This window comes from Terrapene carolina, unplaced genomic scaffold (genome assembly GCF_002925995.2).
Source record: "Terrapene carolina triunguis isolate 2854851 unplaced genomic scaffold, T_m_triunguis-2.0 Scaffold62, whole genome shotgun sequence".
Lineage (NCBI taxonomy): Eukaryota > Metazoa > Chordata > Testudines > Emydidae > Terrapene > Terrapene triunguis.
Window position 1 is genome coordinate 13,067,883 of NW_020664413.1, and position 23,736 is coordinate 13,091,618.

General features: G+C 41.2%; 1 protein-coding gene across 1 annotated transcript; it reads right to left on the reverse strand.

Moving 5' to 3' along the window:
• Positions 1 to 235: 235 nt before the first annotated feature.
• On the reverse strand, positions 236 to 19,137 carry DDX18 (DEAD-box helicase 18). Its single transcript, XM_024224502.1, has 14 exons — positions 18,964 to 19,137; positions 17,661 to 17,858; positions 14,886 to 15,050; positions 14,279 to 14,414; positions 12,704 to 12,804; positions 12,399 to 12,598; positions 12,179 to 12,293; positions 9,827 to 9,966; positions 8,909 to 9,070; positions 7,643 to 7,795; positions 6,639 to 6,752; positions 5,259 to 5,315; positions 3,440 to 3,617; positions 236 to 2,740 (listed from the first exon to the last, which is right to left on the reverse strand). Exons 1-14 carry the CDS (start codon positions 19,118 to 19,120, stop codon positions 2,595 to 2,597), a joined length of 2,022 nt encoding a protein of 673 aa, XP_024080270.1. The 5' UTR covers positions 19,121 to 19,137; the 3' UTR covers positions 236 to 2,594.
• Positions 19,138 to 23,736: the final 4,599 nt, after the last annotated feature.

The following is a 23,736-nucleotide window of genomic DNA, read 5'->3' on the forward strand; positions in this document are numbered from 1 at the left end:
AATGGAGAGAGATCACTTGCTATTGTTTTCTGATTATGGGGCTGGAGGATGTGACAGCTGAGAAAAGATTATGAACTAAGGGTGAAATCCTGGTCCCACTCAAGTCTGTGGCAAAACTCCCATTGACTTCAACAACGAGGGAGAGGAATTGTTTAGGGAAGCAGAAAGAGATAAAACTAGGAATAATAGTTTTAAGCTAAGGAAAAGAAAAATTTAGGATAGCACACACTCTCAGTAAGAGACTGCCTTCCTTTATTAAAAACTAGATTTGAATAAGACAACTTTCTTTGTATAAAGGAAGAATGAAATATTGCTCACTGACAGCATTCAGTTCTGAAAATATTAAAAGGAGAGAGTCTCGTATCTAACACACAGGAGTTCTGGGTTCAGCTCCCATTTGCAAAACTGGGTAGCTTTCACATCTAGACAAACCCTTACATATTATGGTGTTATATACTTCATAGGTATTTCTAAAACATGTTAGAGACTTTTAAACAATTATTTGTATAAGAATATAACCTGGAGTCAAGGATCAGTGCCCCACTGTGCTAGGTATTAGAGAGAGATCTGATCAATGCAGTTTTAATTTAAAGAACAGCTTCTGCTTCTCATTGCAACCAGTGAAGCTTTAAGCCTTTAAATCCAAACAACTTGATGTATCAGAAATCCAAACTTCTTAACTGACACATTTATTTTTTAAAAATTTGTAGCTGAGTTTAGCCTTAAAAGGGCCAGATTAAAGAAATGTTTCTTCATAGTGCTACAGGTATGTGTTTAATTATTTATAGGATAATAGTGATAATAGAATGGTCATGCTCCTTCTCTCAACACTAATCGGTTCCCTCCATAAAACAAAGGAGTCAAGCCTTCCTATACAAAGTCTTTCACTTTTACGTCTAACTTGCTGATTTAAAAACGTATTGCCTGTTTTAGTGAATTAACTATATTCAAATTAACACATTCACAATCTGTTCACTTTCATACATCAGTATTAAGATTGAAAAACGGAATGTCTGAGTTTCAGGGAAATTCCTACCTCATTTTGGGAGCGGTGGGGAGGGTAAAATGAAATTTGAGCTGCTACACAGACAGAGATATGCTGCAGGGGTATGGAATCAGGATTCTGTGGTTCTGATTTTTTTTTACTGACTTACCCTAGCAGCGTGGGCAAGTCACTTAGCATCTTTGAAAGAGGGCTAACGCTATTTCCCTACCTCAGTGGTCTTATGAGAATACGACTTATCTACCAGGGCAGTGGTATTGGGGAGAAACATGAAAAACTAGCCCAATGATTAAATCTATCCACCAGAGTGAAAATACATGCCCTGGCATACTCTGCAATTTAAAGGACTAAGTCGGTTGTGTATTGTCCACTGTGCAAAGTATTTAATTGTAATACTGTCAATCAATTTACTGCCCTCGCTCTTTCTTACAACAATGGGTTACCCTTCCCCACCTCATCCTTCCCAATCATGTGTATTCTGTATCTTCCCCTGTATTTTCTGTCTTTTCCACTTCTCGTTCCAAGATCTCCCTATATTTACACCCTACTTCACCTTTCTAAATCTTACATACACTGTGTTGCAGTCACTCAATTCTGTGACTATATCTTTGGCTTTACTCACCACTGATCCAAGGAATGGCTACTAAAAAGTAATACACTGTTACAAAATATTGTTGCAACAGTTCTTGTTGTACCCTCTTCATAAAGGATACTACAAATTAAATTAAGGTGTATCATTTTATTTGCATATTCTTGTTTTAACAGAATATATTTTAGAAATTATATGAGACGGTTAAATTTAAACCTAAATTTGAGAGAAGCTGCTGAAGCAAACAGATTGCTCCTCTGGAATATAAATTAGCATATTAACATAATATCAAAAAGCAGTTCAAGCATGTCACATAATATATACTATTAAGTTTGCTTTTGTAGTCTTGCCTTTGTACTCTCTGATACACAGACCAAAGTGTTTTCCTTGATGGTTTAAAAACACATTATGCTCATAGAAATTCTCTGCTCGTCAAGAATTTTCATATTCTTCATCGTATTTACTAGAAAAAGCAATGAGTTTTGTAGCTTTATAAAGAAGTCCAGTGACCCAAGTAAACAAGGATCTTTTATTTTGTGCTGTAAAAATAGTCTCAGCGACCTGCCATCCCCTTTAATTTCTGAATACTCTGAAGGACTCTTGCTATGCACAACGATACTGTATTCAGAATTGCCTTTTTTGATGGGTGCTTAGAGGGTGGAGTGAGGAAGAAAGGGAGAATATCTTATAGAAAAAAACACTGAAAAATGTGTTCTATTTTCAGGAACAATTTGTTTAACTTATTTATAGTAAAAAAGGTTACATCCAGCTATCCTCTCCTTTGCGACGAAAGTTTCCAAAACCGCTTAGTTTTCTCAGTTTTCTCCTACGTAAATGCTTTTGAAATGAGTTATAAGATATGGCCAGAAACCAAATGTAAAATTTTAAAATTTAAACAGAGCACAGCTTAAACCTGAGCAATTTGCAAAGGAAATATCTGTAAGATTATTTTCACCAAGAGAGAGTCTATTTTAATGACAAAAGTCATTTCAATGGACAGCTTCAACGAGAAAACTGCCGGCTGTCTGACTTTTTCTTGTTAACGTGTTTGAAGATTTTGGATTTGTGGACATTCTTGGATTTCTGGTAACCAAATCCTCCACCTCCGCCTCTTTTTTGCAATCTTCTACCTTGGCTGCTGTTCACATCTAAGAATTTTTGGTTAAGGAATACAGACAATAAACATTAAACCAACTTAACTGTCACATTTTTCAGTATGGTGGGATGTTTTCAGGGGAAAAGAATAATACAGTGTGCCTGGCATTTTACAGAGCAAAAACTTAGTGGACGCAAGGGTGGAGAAAACCTGTCAAACTAAAAACTCACCTAGTGTTGGTTATTCCTTTGATTGTTTTCTATTTTTCCTTCTTTCAAATTGTTTAACTCTGTTCCTTCTCACACAATGGACGGTACTAAAGCTAGAAATGGGTCAGCCTTTACCCCCAGTAGTTCTGAAACAATTTGAGCAGTCCCTATACTTTTCTTTCCCCAGGACAATACGCCACAACCATTACACTGAAGTATGTATCTCATTGTGCAAACCCCACATTAGTAAAAGAGGAAATTACTCTCAAGAATATACATGTAATATTCCCAGATCCACTATATATGCAAAAATTAAAATGCTGTTATTCTTGCCCTGCCTTACATACATAGTCATGAACAAATATTAAAACTGGCAAATAACTGGTTAACTTCTTCTATAAAACTATTCTCTTAGGGTTAGGACATGCTTAGATAATTAATAGTAAAACTATCATTTGCACTTGGATACTTCAGTGATGTGCATATTAGAAATGTTAAGCAGAGAGATAAATTAGTTTTGACACATTGCGATAAAAGGATACTGAGATCAACAAATGGAGGGACTTTGAAACCAAACGAAAGGGAAACTTTGGGTAGATCCAAGTTATTGACGTTATAGATCTGTTTCAGAGAATGGGAGTCATAAGCTCTAATGTATGCTTTGTATGCTTCCTGGGCTGACTTGTGAAGGAAATAGTTCTTCTCAATCAATTTTTCAAGCTGGAAAAAGAAAGGCAAGACAGTTGTATCCAATTATGGCTGTAACCAGTTTATAAATTATACAGCAAATAACTCATTTTGCTTGTAATTTGCAATGAGTACATTAACCATAATATTCACTTCAGAAAAATTGATAAATTTGTATTTCACTGTAATAGTTCAATGTGTCTTTATAAATCAGAGGGGAAAAAACAAATTGAATTACATTACATAGCCTCAAAAAGTAATCTTAAAAAGTATTGCAAAAATAATGAGTTACACTGTCTGAATGCATTCTCTTTAGCGTAACTTTATAGCTATATTTAGGTGGTACAAACAAATCTTAAAACTAGGGAGCTTGGAATTAATGGACAAAGGTGGCCTACGAAGATATGCATATGTTGCTGGATTCTACCACTAAAACAGGCAATGTTAGCTTCTCCCTTGATGCACATCTGAATTTTCTCCTTAAATTGAAGGTTTTTACTATTTAGCATTGACAAGACTTATTGTTCTCCATGTACCAACTAACAACAAATATTCAAAAAAGACTGCAAAATTCCACAAAAATAATAGACCAAAAAACCGCCAGTGCCCAAATACACTGCTTCACTAGTTTCTGCATTTAGAATCAAAAGTGACAACCTTCTGAAAAATAAACAGAGCCTCTCTCTGAAATTCAACTCAACTTAAGCAGAACACAAACTGAACGGTGAGCTCATCAGTTCTGACGCTCTAAGTCAAACCATGATCTTGCTGAGTCAGGATTTCAAGCCAATTGAAAAATCATATTTATAGAAAAATTATTGCATAAAACCAACATTTATGTATTAACTGAAAAACAGCTCACTCCAAATTTTAAAATCTTTTTTTTCTAAAATGTAATTCAAATTAGTCATTTTTATTACTGAATGTATGTACGTATAACATGGAATTCTTCCCACATTTACAAAAAATGCCTATTCTAGTCTACTTAGATTCCTACTCCATGCTCGTCACCTTATAGCTGAACATTAAGCAGATCTATCTTCCACTGGATTATGGTAGCATGTAAATCAGGCCAGTTAAACAGGTTCCTACTATGCATTATAGAATTTACAAATGTCATTTCTAGATTTTCCTGTTCCTGTAGAGGCACAGAGTAATCCTTTTATGAAGTATTACATTACTGAAAAGTAAATGGAACACGTACATTTATTCAGTAAGGGAAAAAAACCCCTACATTTATTGTGCTAGGTACACACACTTTATCCACAAATATAAACCTCTATTCATAAAGTCAAAGATATACTTAAAATTACTATGGCAGATTAAACTGTCATATTTTTAAAAAAGAAAAAGACCTGTTTCTAAACAGGCATATATGTTCATTCTCACTGAAGTCAATGACAGGTAACCTGTATGTTATGAGGGCAGAATTTGATACTTCAAATGAAAATGTATCTGAAATTATAACATGGTGTCATAATAAAGTCATGGATAGCTGTAATGACATGAGGGCTTAGCACTTAAGAGCAAATATCTAGAGGAATCTTTCAAATAATGTAAGCACATTTCCACAATTTCTTTAAACCTTCAATTGCTTTGTAAGAGCAGGCTAGTCTATATCTATAATCGTTTTCATGTAAAAATTCAGAGAACTAATATGAGATAACTTTATACCTGAGACTGGATGTCTGAAATTTTGGACCAGGAAAATTCAAATTCACTTAATGGTACCTACACACACACACACCAAAAAAAAAAAAAAAGGTGTTTAGATAACTCTTACACAGTATTATATAGCCTATATAAGAAGGTATAAGTAAAAGTTACAGCATTCACCTAAAGAAAATGGTAACTAAGGCCCCATCTACACTAGAAAAAGTTATACTGGTATACCGCTGTCCTCAGGAGCCAAAAAATCTTACCTCATTACAGGTGAAACTGAATTATATTGAACTTGCTTTGATCCACCGGCGTGCGCACCCCCCACTCCCCCCGGAGTGCTGCTTTACCGCGCTATATCCGAATTCGTGTTATATCGGGTCGCGTTATATCGGGGTAGAGGTGTATAACTTTAATACTGGTAACATGCCCTAGTGTGGACACAGTTACACTAGCATAATATCTTACACCAGTATAAACACTTTTATATCCATATAATTGTGGTCCACACTATGTGGTTTTGCCACTTTAACTATACTGGTATAATTAAAATAGCAAAATGTTCTAATGTAAACAAGTTCTAAAGGACGGCAAGTTAAGAATATGCAGATAGTTGACTGCTTTTCATTATTCAAATAATGTCCTTTAAAAGTTCCAGTAAGTATTTTTGCAGGGCTTTTTGCTGCAAAGCATTCTATCACCAGGGTGAGAATAGTGGGTTTTCCACAGTCAGGTTCTGAACTTGAAAACGATGGAAAAAGTGAACCACTTTTTCTATATGAATAAAGGCTTGAGATAGGTATTTTGAAGGCATTTCAGTCTCTTTCCTGCTGCTATAGAAATATCAGGTTTTTAATCAGAGCACATCATTAGCAGCAATATTTACACTAATGTTCTTCTCATTGAAGGGACATTTCTCCTTTATAGTAATGAAATGTGGTAGTGACTCAGGGCTGAGAAAACAAATGAGGAATTGGTAAGTTTAGCAGCTGTCCTGTCTTTTGATATACTACTGACTGAAACTTGTGATTTTTTTCCTGCCATTTCTTAAAATAGAGACTTTTAAAAATATATTACTAGGGTTGTGTCTTCCTTGTTTTTGTTGGGAGCACCACGTACCTAGCGGCTTTGGTAGAGGACTCTCAGAAACATTTTTTCCCTTTTACAGCACATCGTAAAGCTGCATTGTCAAGCGATTCCAGCTACACTGGAATTTAAATGATTATTTAGTTTCTATTGCGGTGGCCACCTTGCATTTCTATTAAATTATTCAGTTAAACATTTTCTAAGCAATAAAATGGGTTTCGGTTAAAATACTGAAACACTTGATTAATCATTACAGTTTCTACATCAAAAAATTCCAGCAGCATAGTAAAATACTATACACGACTTTACCCTGGCTTGCTTTAGGTAACGAAGGAAACCCAATTCTTCTGGTCGTAAAATGAGTAGAGCATGTCCTCTGCCATTTATACCTCTGGCAGTTCTACCAACACGATGAATGTATTCCTTTTTGGAAAAAGAATAGTTAAAAATGTAATAATTTGAAATCAAAATTCTTATGCCAAGTAATTTCTTTAAAATTAACACTATTACTATCTCCAGAATATGCTAATATCAGTGCAGATGATGGTCAAACTCAACATTTAACACCATGCAAAATAAATATTTCCATGGTCTTGGGTCAATGGGATCTGCTTTTGACTCTTGCAAATGTGAATAGCCTAACAGAAAAACAAACTTAATAGTAATACAGCTATGGAGTCTCTCATCCATAATGATGTAAATTCTGCTCATCACATTGAAATCTACTGATAAAGAAACCAAGAGCTGCAAACCTGAAGCACTAGGTTTGATGAAGAGACACTCAATTAAAAAAAATCCATTTGAAAATATTTTACTTATTATTGTTATAGTCAACATCTATGATTACTGTAACTAATTTTTCTATTTTTTTTTTCAGTTTGGTTACTTTGTGCAGTTGTTTGTATGGGTCTTTCACCCAGTAACAGGAAGAAAAACTAAACTGGAAAATAGGGACTTTAAAAAAAAAAAAAAAATCACAAAAATTGTCAGGGGGACTTAAGGTCAAGCATACAACTTTATACTTCTTTTGACTCATTTTTAAAATTAACTAAACTAAAAGTCTAAGTACACATAATTTTTTCCAACAGGCAATCATTTTAAAAGCATGCTGAATGCTTCAAATAAGTGGTGCATTCAGCACATGAATTGTAAAATCAAGCATTTTCCAGGAACAACAATAGAAAGTCAGTTGTTTGATGCAAACCCTGCCTGAGCCCTAACAGTTTTCTGTAGAAGGGTAATTAAGTCCATACTTTCTCCAAAAGTGTGGAACGTTAAAGACAAATCAGAAGCATTTGCAGGAGACAAGTTACCTTTGGGTCATCTGGAGGGTCATACTGGACAATCCAATCAACTTCAGGAATATCCAGTCCTCTGGCAGCTACATCAGTGCACAAAAGTATTCCAGAATCTGCATTACAGAACTGGAAAAATGTGGTGGTCCGTTTAGTTTGTTTCTGCTTGCCCTAGGAGAAAACATATTCAGGATTGAATCAACAACGAAAAAATTCTGCAAATCAGCCTTCAGAATTATAGGTTTACATATACACAAGAAATATATTCTCAGACACTGTGTGGTTACTAAGAAGATTTAAAGCAATGTGTTAAAGCATCTTTCCATCTAACCGACTCATACATACCCACACATCCATGGCTTTTAAAAGCAGAACCATTTCCATAGTGCATAAACAAAGCAGGCTGATGTACAGCATAGAGCAACATAAATGCTACTTTGGAGGAGGTTACATTGTACATTCTAAAGCAGTAAGTGCTCAATCCTCCGAACACACAATGCAATGGGACTAATTCAAGGGCTTAAAGTTAAGGATATGCCTAATTGTTTGAAGGTTCAGAGAGTGAAACAGTAACACTTGCAAGATTACAGAGAAATAGAAGAACAATAAGATTCCTTCCTCCTCACCCCTGATTTAGCACTTCCATTCAGAATGCAGCACAAAGACCTTAGGAGGACCAAAAAAAAACCCCAAAACAAACAAAACACACTGAGGTGAGTTAACAACTCAATTATGTTTGTTTCATAAGGTATTTATCACCTTAAATCAAATATACAATTAGTCCATATTCCCAACTATTTAGGGCTGCAGTTGTGATAATATAACAAAATAAAAACACGTATCCAAGTGGGGATGCAATGGAAGTCAACATTTAAAAAACAATTACCAACTGAAGAGATGCCTGAAGTGTGTGGCAAAAAAGAATTATTGTTTCCTTTTTGCAAATTCTACCAAATATAATTGCAAATTCTACCACGTACCCAGGTGGCTTGCTTAGTAAAGGGGAGACTATTAAGCAAGGACTAATGCTAAACTAAAAAACAATAGTAACATTAATTTCCACATAGACAATGAAAAGCTCCACTACCTCCACAACATGGAAGCGTCATGAAATCATTTTCAGTGAGCAAACTTGGAATCTCTAAACTTGATGTTTGATGGAAAATGCCCTTTTAACACACAACTCCATCTCACTGACAGAAACCTTGTTCTTCAGGTGCATATTTAAAAGACCAGCTTTAAGAGAAAGCTGGTTTGAAAGGGTTAACTTAAGAAAATACTTACATGAATGGCCATGACTGGCAAGTCGATATAGTTGAGTAGTTCATAGTGGTATTTCACAGACATACATGACGAGAAAAATACCATCAGCTTTTTCTTCCGATTCTTCTTGAGGAATGTGAAGAGCAGAAGGAACCTTTTTTCGGACGGACACACTACATATCCCTGGAAATCATTCAAGGCCAGTTATTTAAAACATGTATGAAATATGCTTTTGTTTCAAATAACTCAATTAAGTCAGTGCAAACAAATGGAGCTTTAAAACATATAGTTTAAGTCTTTGGTTCTACAGCAATATTAAACAAAACTTTCAGACACCTATGTTCCCTTTTTCCCAGTCTCACCTTCTTGGGAACTGACATCCATATAGTACACTTAATAAATTATCTAATGAAGAGACGCATACTAGGGAATTATTGATGAGTAGAAGTTATGTTATTTATACAACAACAAAGATGTTCCAAGATTTTTTTATCACTGTAAATAACACACCTTACAATATCTATCTATCTCCTGGGTCCTTAAAATTCAGAACTTTTTTCAAAGCACATTATTTAAAGAGAAATTCTGCTACTGATCCAGTCTTTGGCATCTATGGAAAGGTGATGTAACAACCTGTAATTCTGCAGCAGCCCTCCTCACCTCACAGAATTGAAGAGATTGTGAATTGGAGCTCTAATTCCAAAGCTGTTGGTATTGCTTATCTTGCAACATCTACTAAATGTAAATAATTCCTTATAGGTGGCTAATGCCAGAGAGATTTAATCAATCTACTAGCAGTTGTCCAACCAGGATGACCAAAGGCCACCTTAACTTTAAGACTATACTTTACATTTATAGAATGCACATAAAAATCGATGTTTAGAAGTAGTTTGTGCACATATTACATCTATTTTTACTAGTATATCTGCTTAACTTTACCTGTTCAAGACCATCTACTGTCGCTGTTTCCTTGTTATCATCAACCCCAACATACAGTGGCTCCTTTTTCAGCGATATCTTAGCCAGGTCTTCAACCTTTCGGGTTTGTGTAGCAGAAAAAAGCATGGTCTGTCTGCGCTCTGAAATAATTCACAAAATTAATCTCACTTTCGCAGAGGATTATGCAAATAGCAGAGACACAAGATGCAGTTGCGGGGCTCCTGGTGTGTGTTTTGCCTGTTTTCCTCAGTGGGTGGGCAAATATAGGTTTTACTATATCATGTCTGTCTCTACTACAACCACTATCAATGTAATTTACACTATGTAGTACTCATGACCTACAAAGCAATGCTTGTTTTAAAAAACATTTAATACCTATAAACCCTAAGCAGTCCTTTCCCTTCAGGGGCAGGTTAATATTCATTTGCACTGCTGTTTATACAGAAAATAGCAATCAGACCAAATCAGATTTTAATTCTAGCTAGTATAACTGCATATTTTTTCATTCATATAAATATCAAATACTTTTTTGCATCCTCAAAAAAACTTCTGAAATTCATTGCAACAAAGTAACTAATATGTTATGCAAAAAAGTATTTATTTTATCAGTTTTACACAGTTTTGCCTTTTAATTTAATTTCATGGTACAGAGGTTATACCATACCACCATACCTTACATGTGTACACACATTACTTTTGCTGTGTGGGACAACCCCTCTGCTGAGCCTTGCTGACCTCACTGGGACTGTGCACAGGTGCAAGGGGCTGCCTGCCTGGATCCCATTGCCTTACACAAACATAGGCACTGATCCTGAAATATTTCACTCTTGTCTAAATGTATGGGGGTTAGGGAGGAAATCAAGCACAATCCCTTTTACTTACGATGCAAAGAACAATAACAAAATTGATTCCCTATAGTTTTAGCCTCTCTAGTTATCAGTATGAGTGGCTATTCTACTTGTCTCTTGTTGTTTGGTTTTACATACTGCATATTAAGTTGCTACTACTCTTAAATACATCAGACTGCATATTTACTAAAATGCACTTGTTTCATGTTTTCCTCTGTTTCTAAGATGAAAGAGTTCTTCAGTGGTTCGGAGAAAGACTGCCTGCTGTAAAAGAGCAATACAAGGAGTAATAGGATGAAATTTAGAAAAGGGAAAGAAAAAAAAATCAGGTAAGGATCAGGATAAATTTCCTGAAGTATAGTCTCTGAATATGTGTAGGAGACTCCCAAGTGAAGGGATGGAAACCTTTTAGCATGCGACATTTAAACTGTGTCAGAAAATACTGTACGGTAAGAAACAAGCCTGCATTGGCAGAAAGATGCCCTAGATAAAAATGAAAGATACCTCTTATGTTAAAGAAATAATATAGCCCATAGAAGTTAAGGTGCCCATGAAAAGCCTGTCCTTCAGATAAATGATGGTCTGATGGAGTGCCTACCCCACACAAGTGATGAAAGGGTTAATGTGGTTCTGAGACCAATTAACCCACCTGGTTACACATGGGGGATGGGTCAACCCTAATTAATGATGAAACCAGCTGGGTTCTATAAAGAGAGGAAGTTTGGAGCAGAAGGGGGCTGCAGGGAGAAATGCTGCTGTCTCTGTCCTGATAGTAGGGAGTGACAAGACTTGTGGGAAATAGGAAGCATTTTGTAAGGTGAGGAGAAAGTCCACAGTAGGGCTTAGTAGGAAGAAGTCCAGGGAGGAGACAGCAAGGAGTATGGTGGAGTGAACCTTGACTGCCTGTCCTAGGGTCCCTAGATTGGAACCCAGTGTAGCGAGAGAGGCTGGGTTTCCCTACCAGCCACCGGTAAGGTGGCGTAAAGCTCTGAAAATGAGATATGGACTAATGGGAGCCCTGGGAAAAAGATGTATGGACCACTGGACCCAGAATTGAGGGTGGCAGACTGGATGGAGGGATCAGACATTTGTTTTTGCTGGACTTTATCATCCCTGATGGGATGGGACTAAATATGACCTGATCAGAAGGTTGAGTTGCAAGAAGAAGCAGAGCACTGCAGGCAAAAAAAGACTGTCAGCAGGGGGTGCTGTACGAGGAGAGCCTGCTAGCCCACATCCAGCCATAAGGGGGTGCTCCAGTGGTGAGTTGACCTATCTATAGATGGTAAAATATAACAAGTTTCTGCTGACTACTGAATTAAGGGAGTGTGGGGGTGTGTGTGTGTGTGTGTGAACAAGCATTAGAAAGTGTAGGGCAATCGTTTCAAGACTAATACTAAAACTACTATACCCAAAGCCTTGTCTCCTAGTTCTCTTCTTCCTTGACCAACATGCTGCTCAGAGGGTAACATGATTTCTAGGAATGACACAGATTTTTACTTACTTGGCAGAAGTTTTATGATCTGTTTCATTTCTTCCTCAAACCCAACCTCCAGGATGCGATCGGCTTCATCGATTACCAGACACTGCAGGTTCTTGAACATAAACCCGGGGGTGTTCTACAAGATTTTAATGAACACAAAGTCAGCCAGAGAATCTACGTATAGGTGGGATTTTTTTGTTCTGTTTTGTAAATACATAAGGCTACCTGATATTTTACCTACCTGCATGTGGTCCAGAAGTCTACCTGGTGTTGCCACTATAATGTTGATCCCATTTGCAAGTTTCTGTGCCTCAGCTGATCGGTTACTGCCTCCCATTATCAGGCCGTAGGTGTGAACATGATGAGTCATCAGTTCTTTCAGAACTCCATAAGTCTGCATGGCAAGCTCTCGAGTAGGTGAAAGAATCAGAACACCCGTTCCTAAAAAAGAAGTTGCTCATTTCAGCAAAAATTAAACCAAGTAATCCTTCCCTCTCTCCCTAAGAATAACTTCAACTTAATTGAGAAGCACAGAGAGCGCCTTACCATTCCTAGGCATGAATCTTAACTTGTAGATGAGCTCTATGGCAGGAATGAGGAAGGCAAGTGTTTTGCCACTGCCCGTTTTTGCAGCTGCTAGAATATCTCTGTAGGTGTCATAATTAGGAAGAAAATATTTAGTTTTTCATTGTCAGCAACATTTAAAATTTTAGTTACTTTTGTAGAGAAAAAATTAACAGCTCAAAGGTTTGATAATGGTAAGTATTTAGCCATTCAAAAACAGCCCTGGTCAACTGTGACTGGAACCATCCAATCAAGGCAGAGAACTTTGGTCTCGAGAGCAGTCAGAATTTGCTATGGGATTGGCTCAGAGACTCTCTCTCCCCCCGTGACTGACATTCCACCAGTTATGTTCGATGGGAACAAGAGATGGAACTTTAACAGGTGTAGGACTTACACCAGGGTTTCTCAAACAGGGGTTGCTGCTTGTGTAGGGAAAGCCCCTGGCGGGCCAGGCCGGTTTGTTTACCTGCCCAGTCCGCAGGCCCGGCCGATCACGGCTCCCACTGGCCACGGATCGCTGCTCCGGGCCAATGGGCCCGCGCCGCTTCCAGCAGCTCCCATTGGCCCGGAGCCACGATCGGCCGGACCTGCGGACGGGGCAGGTAAACAAACCGGCCCGGCCCGCCAGGGCTTTCCCTACACAAGCAGCGACCCCTGTTTGAGAAAGCCTGACTTACACTATGGAACTCACTCACAAGAGACAGCAAAGATCACAGACCTCCCCACTTTCAAAACTAAATGTAAAACTAATTTCTACTGAGCTTTCCCCTCAATTTCTTCACACAAACCATACAAGCACAACATGGACACTCGCACAAAGTAAACAAATAAGCCTATCAACCAAACAAACTTTCTCCAGAAGGCTGGGAAGAAAGCAAGCAAATGACGAATTAATTCTACTTGGGAATTATGTGGAAGTATTGGGGAAATATGTGGAAGACACTAGTACTTGGGTAACGGGGAACCATATATAAAGTACTTAGAACACATGAGCACTAAAAAAACCACGACTTTTCTAAAAAATATTACAACATAACTCAAACAATCCAAATAGCTTGTATCCCAATACTTTTAAAAACCTTTATTTTTATATAAAATATAAACACATAATGAAACAAAACATATATAAACACATGCACAAGATGGAAATACCATATAAATAACATGTTCAATATTAATTATTTGTAAAACCTTGGGCGGGGCAGGGACGGGTCCCTGAACCTGTAGTGGTCATGCAGGGCATCAATTATTAAAATGACTAAATAGACAAATAAATGAGAACATAACCTATCAGTATTAGGGACTAATATATACTAAATTGCAAAAGTATTCAATAGTTTCATGTGTGACCAGAAATTCTCATTCTTTCCGAGCATTTCTATTAGAATTTTTCATTAATGCAGTAGCAGATATGTCACTAAGCCAGTCTGTGTACGAGGGTGGAATTGCAATCCCAATACTTTTAAGGTGTTTGCCTTTCACATAGAGACAAAACTGAGGTGGAATTTTAATTACACATGCTCCTTTATTTAAAAAAAACAAAAATCTCTTTCTTACCTGCCTTCCAGAAGGGGTTTAATACTTTTATGTTGAATTTCTGTCATGTGTGTAAAGCCCATATCAGTTATTCCTTTCAGCGTGTTCTCGCTGACTAGATCAGACAGTGAAGCAAATGAGGTGTCTTCAAAAGCACCTGAAGAGAAACAGTTCATCAATCATCTCAACCTTGTTTCTTCAAAACCTGCCCACCCTCATTGGCTACTTGGCTAAACTGATCTGGCAATTAACAAGTTAAGTTTCAAGTTACTGTATCTGATTACTACAAGCAGTTTTGTCCTATGCAGATTAGTACCACTTCATCATTAAGTTAATAAGAAAAGGAAAACCAGGGGAACTAAGACAAATCAAACATGTAAGTGACATAAAAACCTCTTAAAAAGAGCAGGCCCTCACAAATGCAAATTAACATTCAACTTAGAAGAATCAGATATTTGCCAAACGTTAACAAGAAAAACCTACTGCAGAAACTTTCAAATTTCAAAGACACCTAACTTTAAGTACCTAAGTTTGAAAAAAAATTACTTACTCTAAAGAGAGTTTCAGAACTTGCGTTCTGGCTCTAGGCAAAAAGAAAAACAGATATGGAAACTCTGACACAAGTTACCTGTTACACCAAGAGGTAAACTGGGCTCTTCGGTATCTTCATCCATTACTTCTATCTCTTCAGGATCCTCATAATTTTCTTCCACTTCAGGATCCTTACTATCTTTTGCATCTTCCATGTCTGCAGACGCTTGTTCTTCAGTCTTTGCTTTTTTAGTTTCTGTACCTGCAATTAATTTATTTTTTGAGAGAACGAACATACAAACAAGTCACACTTAGATATATTCTTTGCAACCATTATAATAAAAAAAAGAGATAATGGGATATTTATTCCCCCAGTACGTAAATCACTCATGCACATTTCAATATAGCAGGAATTTCATTTTAGTTCATGCTTTTTTATCTACCCATAGGGAGAAAAAAAATTGTTTCAGGAAGTCATCCCATAAGCTAGGGCAGGCAACACTGCATCAGTTCATATTCAGAAGGTGTGTTCCCAACCAAGGAGAGAGAAAAAAATTTAAAACAAAGTTTAAAGTTACTTCCTTTCCTTTGCAAAGCAGGCAAGTGCATTAGCTTAGCAATATCTATAGGATATAAATATTAGTTTACATTCACTGTACACGCGTTGTAAATGTGTTATAAAAGGTTGGGAAGAGGTGCTCCTGAACAGAAAAACATGAGGTACACAGTTAACTCTGGAAATCAACTACAGAGCAAAGTTCCACTTCTTAACAGCAAATACTGAAATATTTTAACATCTGTATAATGGAGTATGTAACGTAAAACGTTTTCTCTATTTAAGAATAGATGAAAAAGCAGAATCCCTGTTCAACAAGTAGACTAACTCTTTAATATGCATTAGAGTATAGTTCTCTCATTTAGAGGAAAAACACGCTTGTTACAATATGTAAATCACTAGCTATTAATATACATTTACATTTTAAGCTCAATGATTACTTTGATTATTTCCCTTAAATGATAGTGCAGATAGAATAAATGACAGTCAACTTGTTTTTCATTTAAAAATAATTTGATGTGTTTGAAATCTTTACTTATAAATACTACATACATGAGACGCAAAAACATCGAGGCTATGCCTACACTACTACTTATGTCGGTATAGCTCATGTCGCTCCGGGGTGGGAATAAGCCACTGAGTGACCTAAATTACGCTGACCTAAGCGCCTTTGTGAACAGTGCTATGTTGGCGGGTGGGCTTCTCCCGCTGACACAGGGACAACCTGCTCGTTGGGGTTTAATTAATTAAAAGTTGACAGGACAGCTCTCTCCCGCCAGCTTAGAGCGGCTCCACTACAGAGTTTATAGTGGCGCAGCTGCACCGCTCTAAGCTTTCTAGTATATCCATAGGTATCATTCATCAAATTCTGTTGCATGAGTTTTGTAGGGTGAGAGAGAAAATTATTAGGCCTTTCAGTGCAATTCCTAAGTATATTTTCTAATGCTTTGTCCAGCTTGATTTTTTTTTTTTTTTTTAATGTGTCATGTGGTGGGGCTTCACCAACTAACCTGGAGAAAATATTCTGTTATAGTAGCATTTGCTGTCAGGAATATATTTCTGATATTCAGTTTCTCAGAGTAGTATTACTTTGCAGTTCTATTCATCTGAGAACCTCATAGCACTTTGCACTTGCAAATAGTTAACACTTGTAGCCTTGAAAATAGGAAACAGATGACTTAGGTTGTAAATTCAGGGGGGAAATCAGTAGCAAAGATCATGAGTTATTCAAGCTGACGTGGGGTCTGTGAAAATCATGACTTTTTTAAGGTTATGTCTAACACTATGAGCTAGGGGTGTGATTCCCCTGCTCACGTACACATGCTCATGGTAGCTCAATAAGAGCTAGCAAAAGTATAAACAGTTGTGTATTCACAGTAACTTAGCTGTGCGGAGTCTAAACCTGCCTGAAACCAGTGGGTATGTACTTGGCACAGCCTAGTCCCGTCTCCAGTACCTGTGCTACCATGGCTACACTGCTATTTACACTTGCACTAGCTCTCATGGAGCTACTGCATGTATGTATACATGAGCAGGGGAATCACACCCTTAACTCAGAGTAGACAAAGCCTTAGAAGACATCAGACCAGTTTTCAGGACAGGTTCAGTGCTATCCTTATTGTCCCTATGCAAGCTTTCTTCCAGCCAACTGTAGTATTGAAGCTACAGCCTACTACCTCACCAGTATGACCTCTGTTCACAGTAAGGGATAGCTCAGTGGTGGGAGAGGCAGTGTAGACTAAGCATACGACACTAGAAGATCCCTGTGTTCTGATCCCAGATCAGACAAAGTTAACCACTTTGTCACACTACTTGACCTCTTTTCCTTACTTTCCATACATTTCAAATTTAAATGCTTAATATCTTACTTCACAGAGGGGGCTGTGATGACTAATTAACATTTACAACTACATGTGTTAGGATTTTATTTGTATTGCGATGAATCTAAGGCATATGACTGTTTACAGTTTATTTAGATACCTGTCCCTTCAAAGCTCTTTCTTAAAGAGTGAAGTATTCAGAGATTCATCACAAACCTTTGGGTAACACTCCTCTTGCAACAGAGAGATAGGGGTACCTAGAAGTCTTCTAGCATATGATTTACATAAAATTGGTCACATCTGGATATAACCCCTAGGAATCATCACACTAAACTTTCCAAAAATTCTCAGGAGAGCCCTAGGAATAGCTGCAAGATCAACGCTGGCAGAAGTTGGTTATACTAGCGGAGTTTTGTAGGCCCATTCAAAGACACTACTGACAGCTTAGGGTGGAACTCAGAGGATAACATTTTAAGTAAGACTGAAGATGACATACCCTGTTCTGTGTCAATCATTTGCCTTTTTTTCTTCTTTTTCTTCTTCTTTGACTCAGAATGTTTTGCTTCTGCAGCTACTTCACCGTTAGCTATTAGTTGAGGTTGCTTTACATTCTTCACTTTAAGGTCCTCCACTGATTCTTCAGAAATGACATTGTTCGTAGCTTCCTCAGACGGATCCACAGATCTTGTCTCCACTAGAAGAAGCAGGAATGGCAAATCCAAAATAGAAAAGAGGAAGGCAATTAAAAAAAAAAACCCAAACATTTACAGTTTAATCAAAATACTGGAATTGTTCAGAGAAATGGTATTAGTCACTAGCTAATATCACAGCACCTGGAACTCTGCAGTGGTGGTAATATGCACAGTATTAATAACAGTCAGTAGTTTGATGCGTGAGAATACACTGGGAGCTGCAGAATTCCAGAAGCTCTGACCATTCACAATTCCAGGATGGTGCGATTACTAGTTGGGCAGGTGCTTTATTAAACCCGTGGAAGACCGAGTTCAAAGTTCTCTCTGGTTTAGAACCTGGTGTCGCTGTTTCAGCTTGTAGTCCAGGGACAACTAGCTCTGCAACACCACCTCCATTTTCAAAAGTGGCCACTGATGGAGAGAGCTTCCGTTCTTGACTGTCCAACATGAGAGCATCAGGGCCTCATTTCCAGAGGAGCTGAGCAGCCACAACTCCAAATGACTTCAAGGGGACCTGCTCCGCACCCCTGAAAAGCAGGCTGGGGGTGTTTCCGCAGGACATTCATAATCACTAGTGCTAACCAGGAGGGGCCACGTTTGAAAAGGCGAGGCCAGGGACACAACTGACATTTACCACAACCACCAAATAATGAGCTCGGGCCGGTTCTACAGCTACAATATCGCCCCCCGCGATCAGCAGCGTTCACAGGCGCGTCCCGGCCCCCCACGCGTTCCCGTGGGCACCCGGCCCCCAGCGAGCTCCAGGCAGAGAAACGGGGCAGGGCCCAGGGACCGCCTGCCCGCCCGAGCTCTGCCCTGGGCCCGGCGCTCCTGGCTCGGCCGCTGCGGGTTCGGCTAGGTACCCCGGGCGCTTTGCGTGGGAGGCTGGGCCGGGCCGGGCCTCCAGAGACACCCCCCAACACACACCCCGAGTGGGACGGGCAGGGGCAGCTCCTGCCACCCCCAGCGCTCTCCGGGAGTAGGCCCGGCTCGACTCGGCTTCTGGCAGCCCGGACCCCCGCGCTCGGTATCTGGCGGCCCAGACCCCGCGGCGCGGCTCGGCTCGGCACCTGGCGGCCCGGACTCGCCCCCCCCCCGGCTCGGTACCTGGCGGCCCGGCCCCCTGTAGCGCCAGGTTGCGCTGCCGCAGCTTGAGGTTGCGCTTGTGGATCTTCCTGCGGAGCAGCCGCATGGGCAGGTTCCCGGCCGCCGCCGCCATCCCGCGCCGATCGCTGAGTCCGGCAGCGCCGCCGCACGTGGGCATCGGCCGGGCACAGAGCCGCCGGGGCGCCCCGGAACCGCTTCCCCCGCTCGCGCGGCCCGCAGCGGCCTCTAGGGGCCAGGAGGAGACACTGCGCTCGGGGAGCAGGCGCGGCGGGGAGGCTCAGCGGCACCGCCCTTCTCGGGGGGCTGCCAGGCCCGGCCCTGTCCCGCTCCGCGCCCCGAGCCCGGGTGGGGCTGGGCGAGCTCACAGTGGGGTGACGGGGGGAGGATGGGCTCCTCCGCCTCCCTCGGCCCGGAGAGGTGCTGCCAAGCGGAAGGGCAGTTGGGCAGTTTCTCCCCACCCCTGAGCCAGTCTCGGCTCGAGTCGTCCGTGTGGATCCCACCTATGGGGCACGCGCCCCCCCCCCCCCGTGTATGGGATCCACACCCATAAGGAATCTCAGTGAAGCGGTGACTGTAAGATACAGTTTTCAGTACAAATTCCGGGGGAAGGGGTATGTACGGCTATACATGCACACAGCAACCCCCCCCCCCCAGATCATGGATATGCACGCTGCATCATCTGTGCACAGCAACCCACACCACTGACACACCTACACTCACACACCCTCCATGCACAGCGACCCACAATATAGACACACCTATACACACCCTATCATCCACACACAGTGACCCACACCACAGACACATCACACACCCTCCTCCGTGCACAGCGACCCACACTACAGACACACCTAGACACACCCTGTCATCCACACCATAGACTAGGGTGACCAGACAGCAAGTGTGAAAAATCGGGACGGGGTGGGGGGTAATAGGTGCTTATATAAGACAAAGCCCCAAATAGCAGGACTGTCCCCATAGACACACCCTCCACGCACAGTGACCCACACCACAGAAACACCTCTACACACCCTCCTCCACACACAGCGATCCACACACAGACACGGCTACACACACCCCATCATCCATGCACAGTGACACACCTACACACACCTCATCACGCACAGCGACCCACAGCACACACACCATCATCCTTGCATACAGGGGCGGCTCTATGTATTTTGCCGCCCCAAGCACAGCAGTCAGGCAGCCTTCGGCGGCGCGCCTGCGGGAGGTCCGCTGGTAACGTGGTTTCAGCGGCATGCCTGCGGGAGGTCCGCCGAATTGCCGCCGAAACCGCAGGACCGGCGGATCTCCCAAAGGCAGCCTGACTGCCACCCTCACAGTGACCGGCACGCCGCCCCCCGTAGCTTGCTGCCTCTGGCACGCGCTTGGTGTGCTGGTGCCTGGAGCCGCCCCTGCTCGCATAGGGTTGCCAATTTTGGTTGGATGTATTCCTGGAGATTTCATCACATGACATAATCTTTAATTAAAGATTAATTCCTGGAGACTCCAGGACAATCTTGGAGGGTTGGCCACCCTATTCTCACACAGCAATCCACACAAGGGTTGTCAACCCTCCAGGATTGTCCTGGAGTCTCCGGGAATTAAAGATTAATCTTTAATTAAAGATTATGTTGTGATGAAATCTCCAGGAATATGTCCAACCAAAATTGGCAACCCTAACCTACACGACAGGACCCCTCATACACACACCCCATCATCCGCACACAGTGACCCACACCACAGACACACCTACACACACCCCATCATCCGCGCACAGCGACCCACACCACAGGCACACCTACACACACCCCATCATCCACGCTCAGGGACCCACACCACAGACACACCTACACACACCCCATCATCCACATACACTGACCTACACCACAAACACATCTACACGCCCCCATCATCCATGCGCAGTGATCCACTCCAAACTCCACTCCTCCCCACCTGCCATAGTTCAGATTACAGAGAATGAACAACATGCCGTATTATATTTTCAGGAATGAAATATAAACCTCTCACAAAGTGCATTTACTGTAAGCTTGTTTGCAAAGTGGCATTGCCTCCTTGGTTGAAAGTGTTTAATTCAAGTAGGGGAAATAAATGAATATATTCCCCATCATTCACCTCTGTGATCACATAGAATCATAGAACTGGAAGGGACCTCGAGAGGTCATCTAGTCCAGTCCCCTGCACTCAAGGCAGGACTAAGTATTATCTAGACCATCCCTGACAGGTGTTTGTCCTACCTGCTCTTAAAAATCCCCAATGATGGAGATTCCACAACCTCCCTAGGCAATTTATTCCAGTGCTTAACCTCTCTGATAGGAAGTTTTTCCTGATGTCCAACCTAAACCTCCCTTGCTGCAATTTAAGCCCATTGCTTCTTGTCCTATCCTCAGAGGTTAAGAAGAACATTTTTTCTCCCCGCTCTTTGGCCTGGTCCACACTACCCCCCCACTTTGGACTAAGGTACGCAAATTCAGCTACCTTAATAACGTAGCTGAATTTGAAGTACCTTAGTCCGAACTTACCGCGGGTCCAGACGCTGCAGGCAGGCTCCCCCGTCGATGCCGCGTACTCCTCTCGCTGAGCTGGAGTACCGGCGTCAACGGCAAGCACTTCCGGAATCGATCCCAGAAGATCGATCGCTTACATCCGGACCAGGAAGTAAGTATAGACATACCCTTTGTAACAACCTTTTACGTACTTGAAAACTGTTATCATGTCCCCTCTCAGTCTTCTCTTCCCCATGCACCCTTATTACATGGGGTTTGACACAGGGGAAAGGGAAAAATATTTCTGTAAGGGAAAAATATTTTTGGGGAAACCTTATTGGCAGCGTATCACTGCTTCATCCTATCCACAGGAGAGGCCAGTCAGACCAGCAACAGTGGCAGAAGTGAGATTGGGAAAACTGCTGCTGCTACACTGGCTCAGCTTCTTGCCAACAAATAAACATAGACTGTGGCTACACTAGGATTTTTTAGACCCAAGATTCCCAGTAGGTGTAGCTCCGCCAATGACAGTATCTGTGAAAGTGGTAGTGTAGAAAGGACTCAGGCATTTTCCACTAACAATGCTAAAATTCATGAAACTTTCAGAAATCTGGTCTCCTAGACTCTGACCATTGTGAGAATGGGCACAGATGTGCCTTCAATACGATCTAATGCTAGAGCCCTGGATCTTTACTGACCATCTGGTCCCTAGTGATGGGCTCCCAGAACTCACAAATCTCCTGAATCTTCACGAGCCAGCCAGTTCTTGCTCAGCCAAGTTTTAGAGCCTATCAGTTCCAGTGCATGAGCTCCTGGATCTTTATCAGGCAGCACTTTCCAACTGGCCAGCTGGATTTCCCAGCTGCTCCTTAGTCCAAGTGATGGGCAATGTGACCTTTCCTTATAATGTTCTCTTTCTTCTCAGCTCCCCATCCTCTTCCAAAACACTGATTCTATCAATTTGGAATAAAGATTACTCCAGGCACTTTGACCAGTAGGTGGCACAAATAGTACAAGAATTATACAGCAGGTGGCTTTGCCATCATAAACCAATAACTGCTGCATGGTCTTAAAAGCCTTAATTGCTACACACAACATAATTTTCAACCTATAATATCTTGATATAATGTGGATTAATCACACTATACAGAGCTATTACTATGTTAATTTCAGAACAATTATTACATATAACTTCTCATAAAAATTACTGATGTGGGAGGCAGAACAAAACTCAATTTTTGCCCTTTTCAGTTTTTGTTTTGAAGAGCTCCTGTGGCTCAGTTGGATGAGAATTAAAAATGCTAGTGTAACCTTCCAAATGACGGGAGCTACACAAGGATTTGATTTGACATATTCACAAGGTTTATATAAAGATTCAGGGTTGCCACCTTAACATTTCCCATTGTTAGATCCAGTCATTAATTCTTGACAAGTTTCCATCCCTAACTAAGGGTATGTCTACACTACGAAATTAGGTCGAATTTATAGAAGCCGGTTTTATAGAAATCGGTTGTATACAGCCGATTGTGTGTGTCCCCACATAAAATGCTCTAAGTGCTCTAGTCGGCGGACCGCGTCCACAGTACCGAGGCTACCGTCGACTTCCGGCGCATTGCACTATGGGTAGCTATCCCACAGTTCCCGCAGTCTCCGCCGCCCATTGGAATTCTGGGTTGAGATCCCAATGCCCGGATGATGCAAAACAGTGCCGCGGGGGGTTCTGGGTACATGTCGTCAGGCCCCTCCCCCTCCGTCACAGCAACGGCAGACAATAGATTCGCGCCTTTTTACCTGGGTTACCTGTGTAGACAACATACCACGGCAAGCATGGAGCCCGCTCAGCTCAGCTCACCGTCACCATATGTCATCTAGGTGCCGGCAGACGTGGGACTGCATTGCTACACAGCAGCAGCAGCTAACTGCCTTTTGGCGGTAGACGGTGCAGCATGACTGGTAGCCTTCATTGGCGATCTGGGTGCCGGCAGCCGTGGGGCTGGCAGCCGTGGGGCTGCATTGCACCAGCCCCCTTGCCTTTTGGCAGTAGATGGTTTATTACGACTGGTAACCGTCCTCATCGGACAGCAGTGGCTGTCAATCATGGGCACCTGGGCAGACAATGATGGTTATCAGTCGTAGTGTACTATTTTCTGCAAAGCACCCAGTTTTCTGCTAAGCACCCAGAAGAGGCCGAGGGCGATCTGGGTGCTGGCAGACATGGGGCTGGCAGCCGTGGGGCTGCATTGCACCAGCCCCCTTGCCTTGA

Excerpts from the sequence above, each read along its gene's own strand:
- DDX18 (XM_024224502.1), bottom strand. The coding sequence starts at position 19,120 with ATGCCCACGTGCGGCGGCGCTGCCGGACTCAGCGATCGGCGCGGGATG. Across the intron at positions 15,051-17,660 it reads AATGATTGACACAGAACAGG|GTACAGAAACTAAAAAAGCA; the intron begins GTATGTCATCTT and ends AATTAATTGCAG. Across the intron at positions 9,967-12,178 it reads GATCATAAAACTTCTGCCAA|AGCGCAGACAGACCATGCTT; the intron begins GTAAGTAAAAAT and ends GAATTATTTCAG.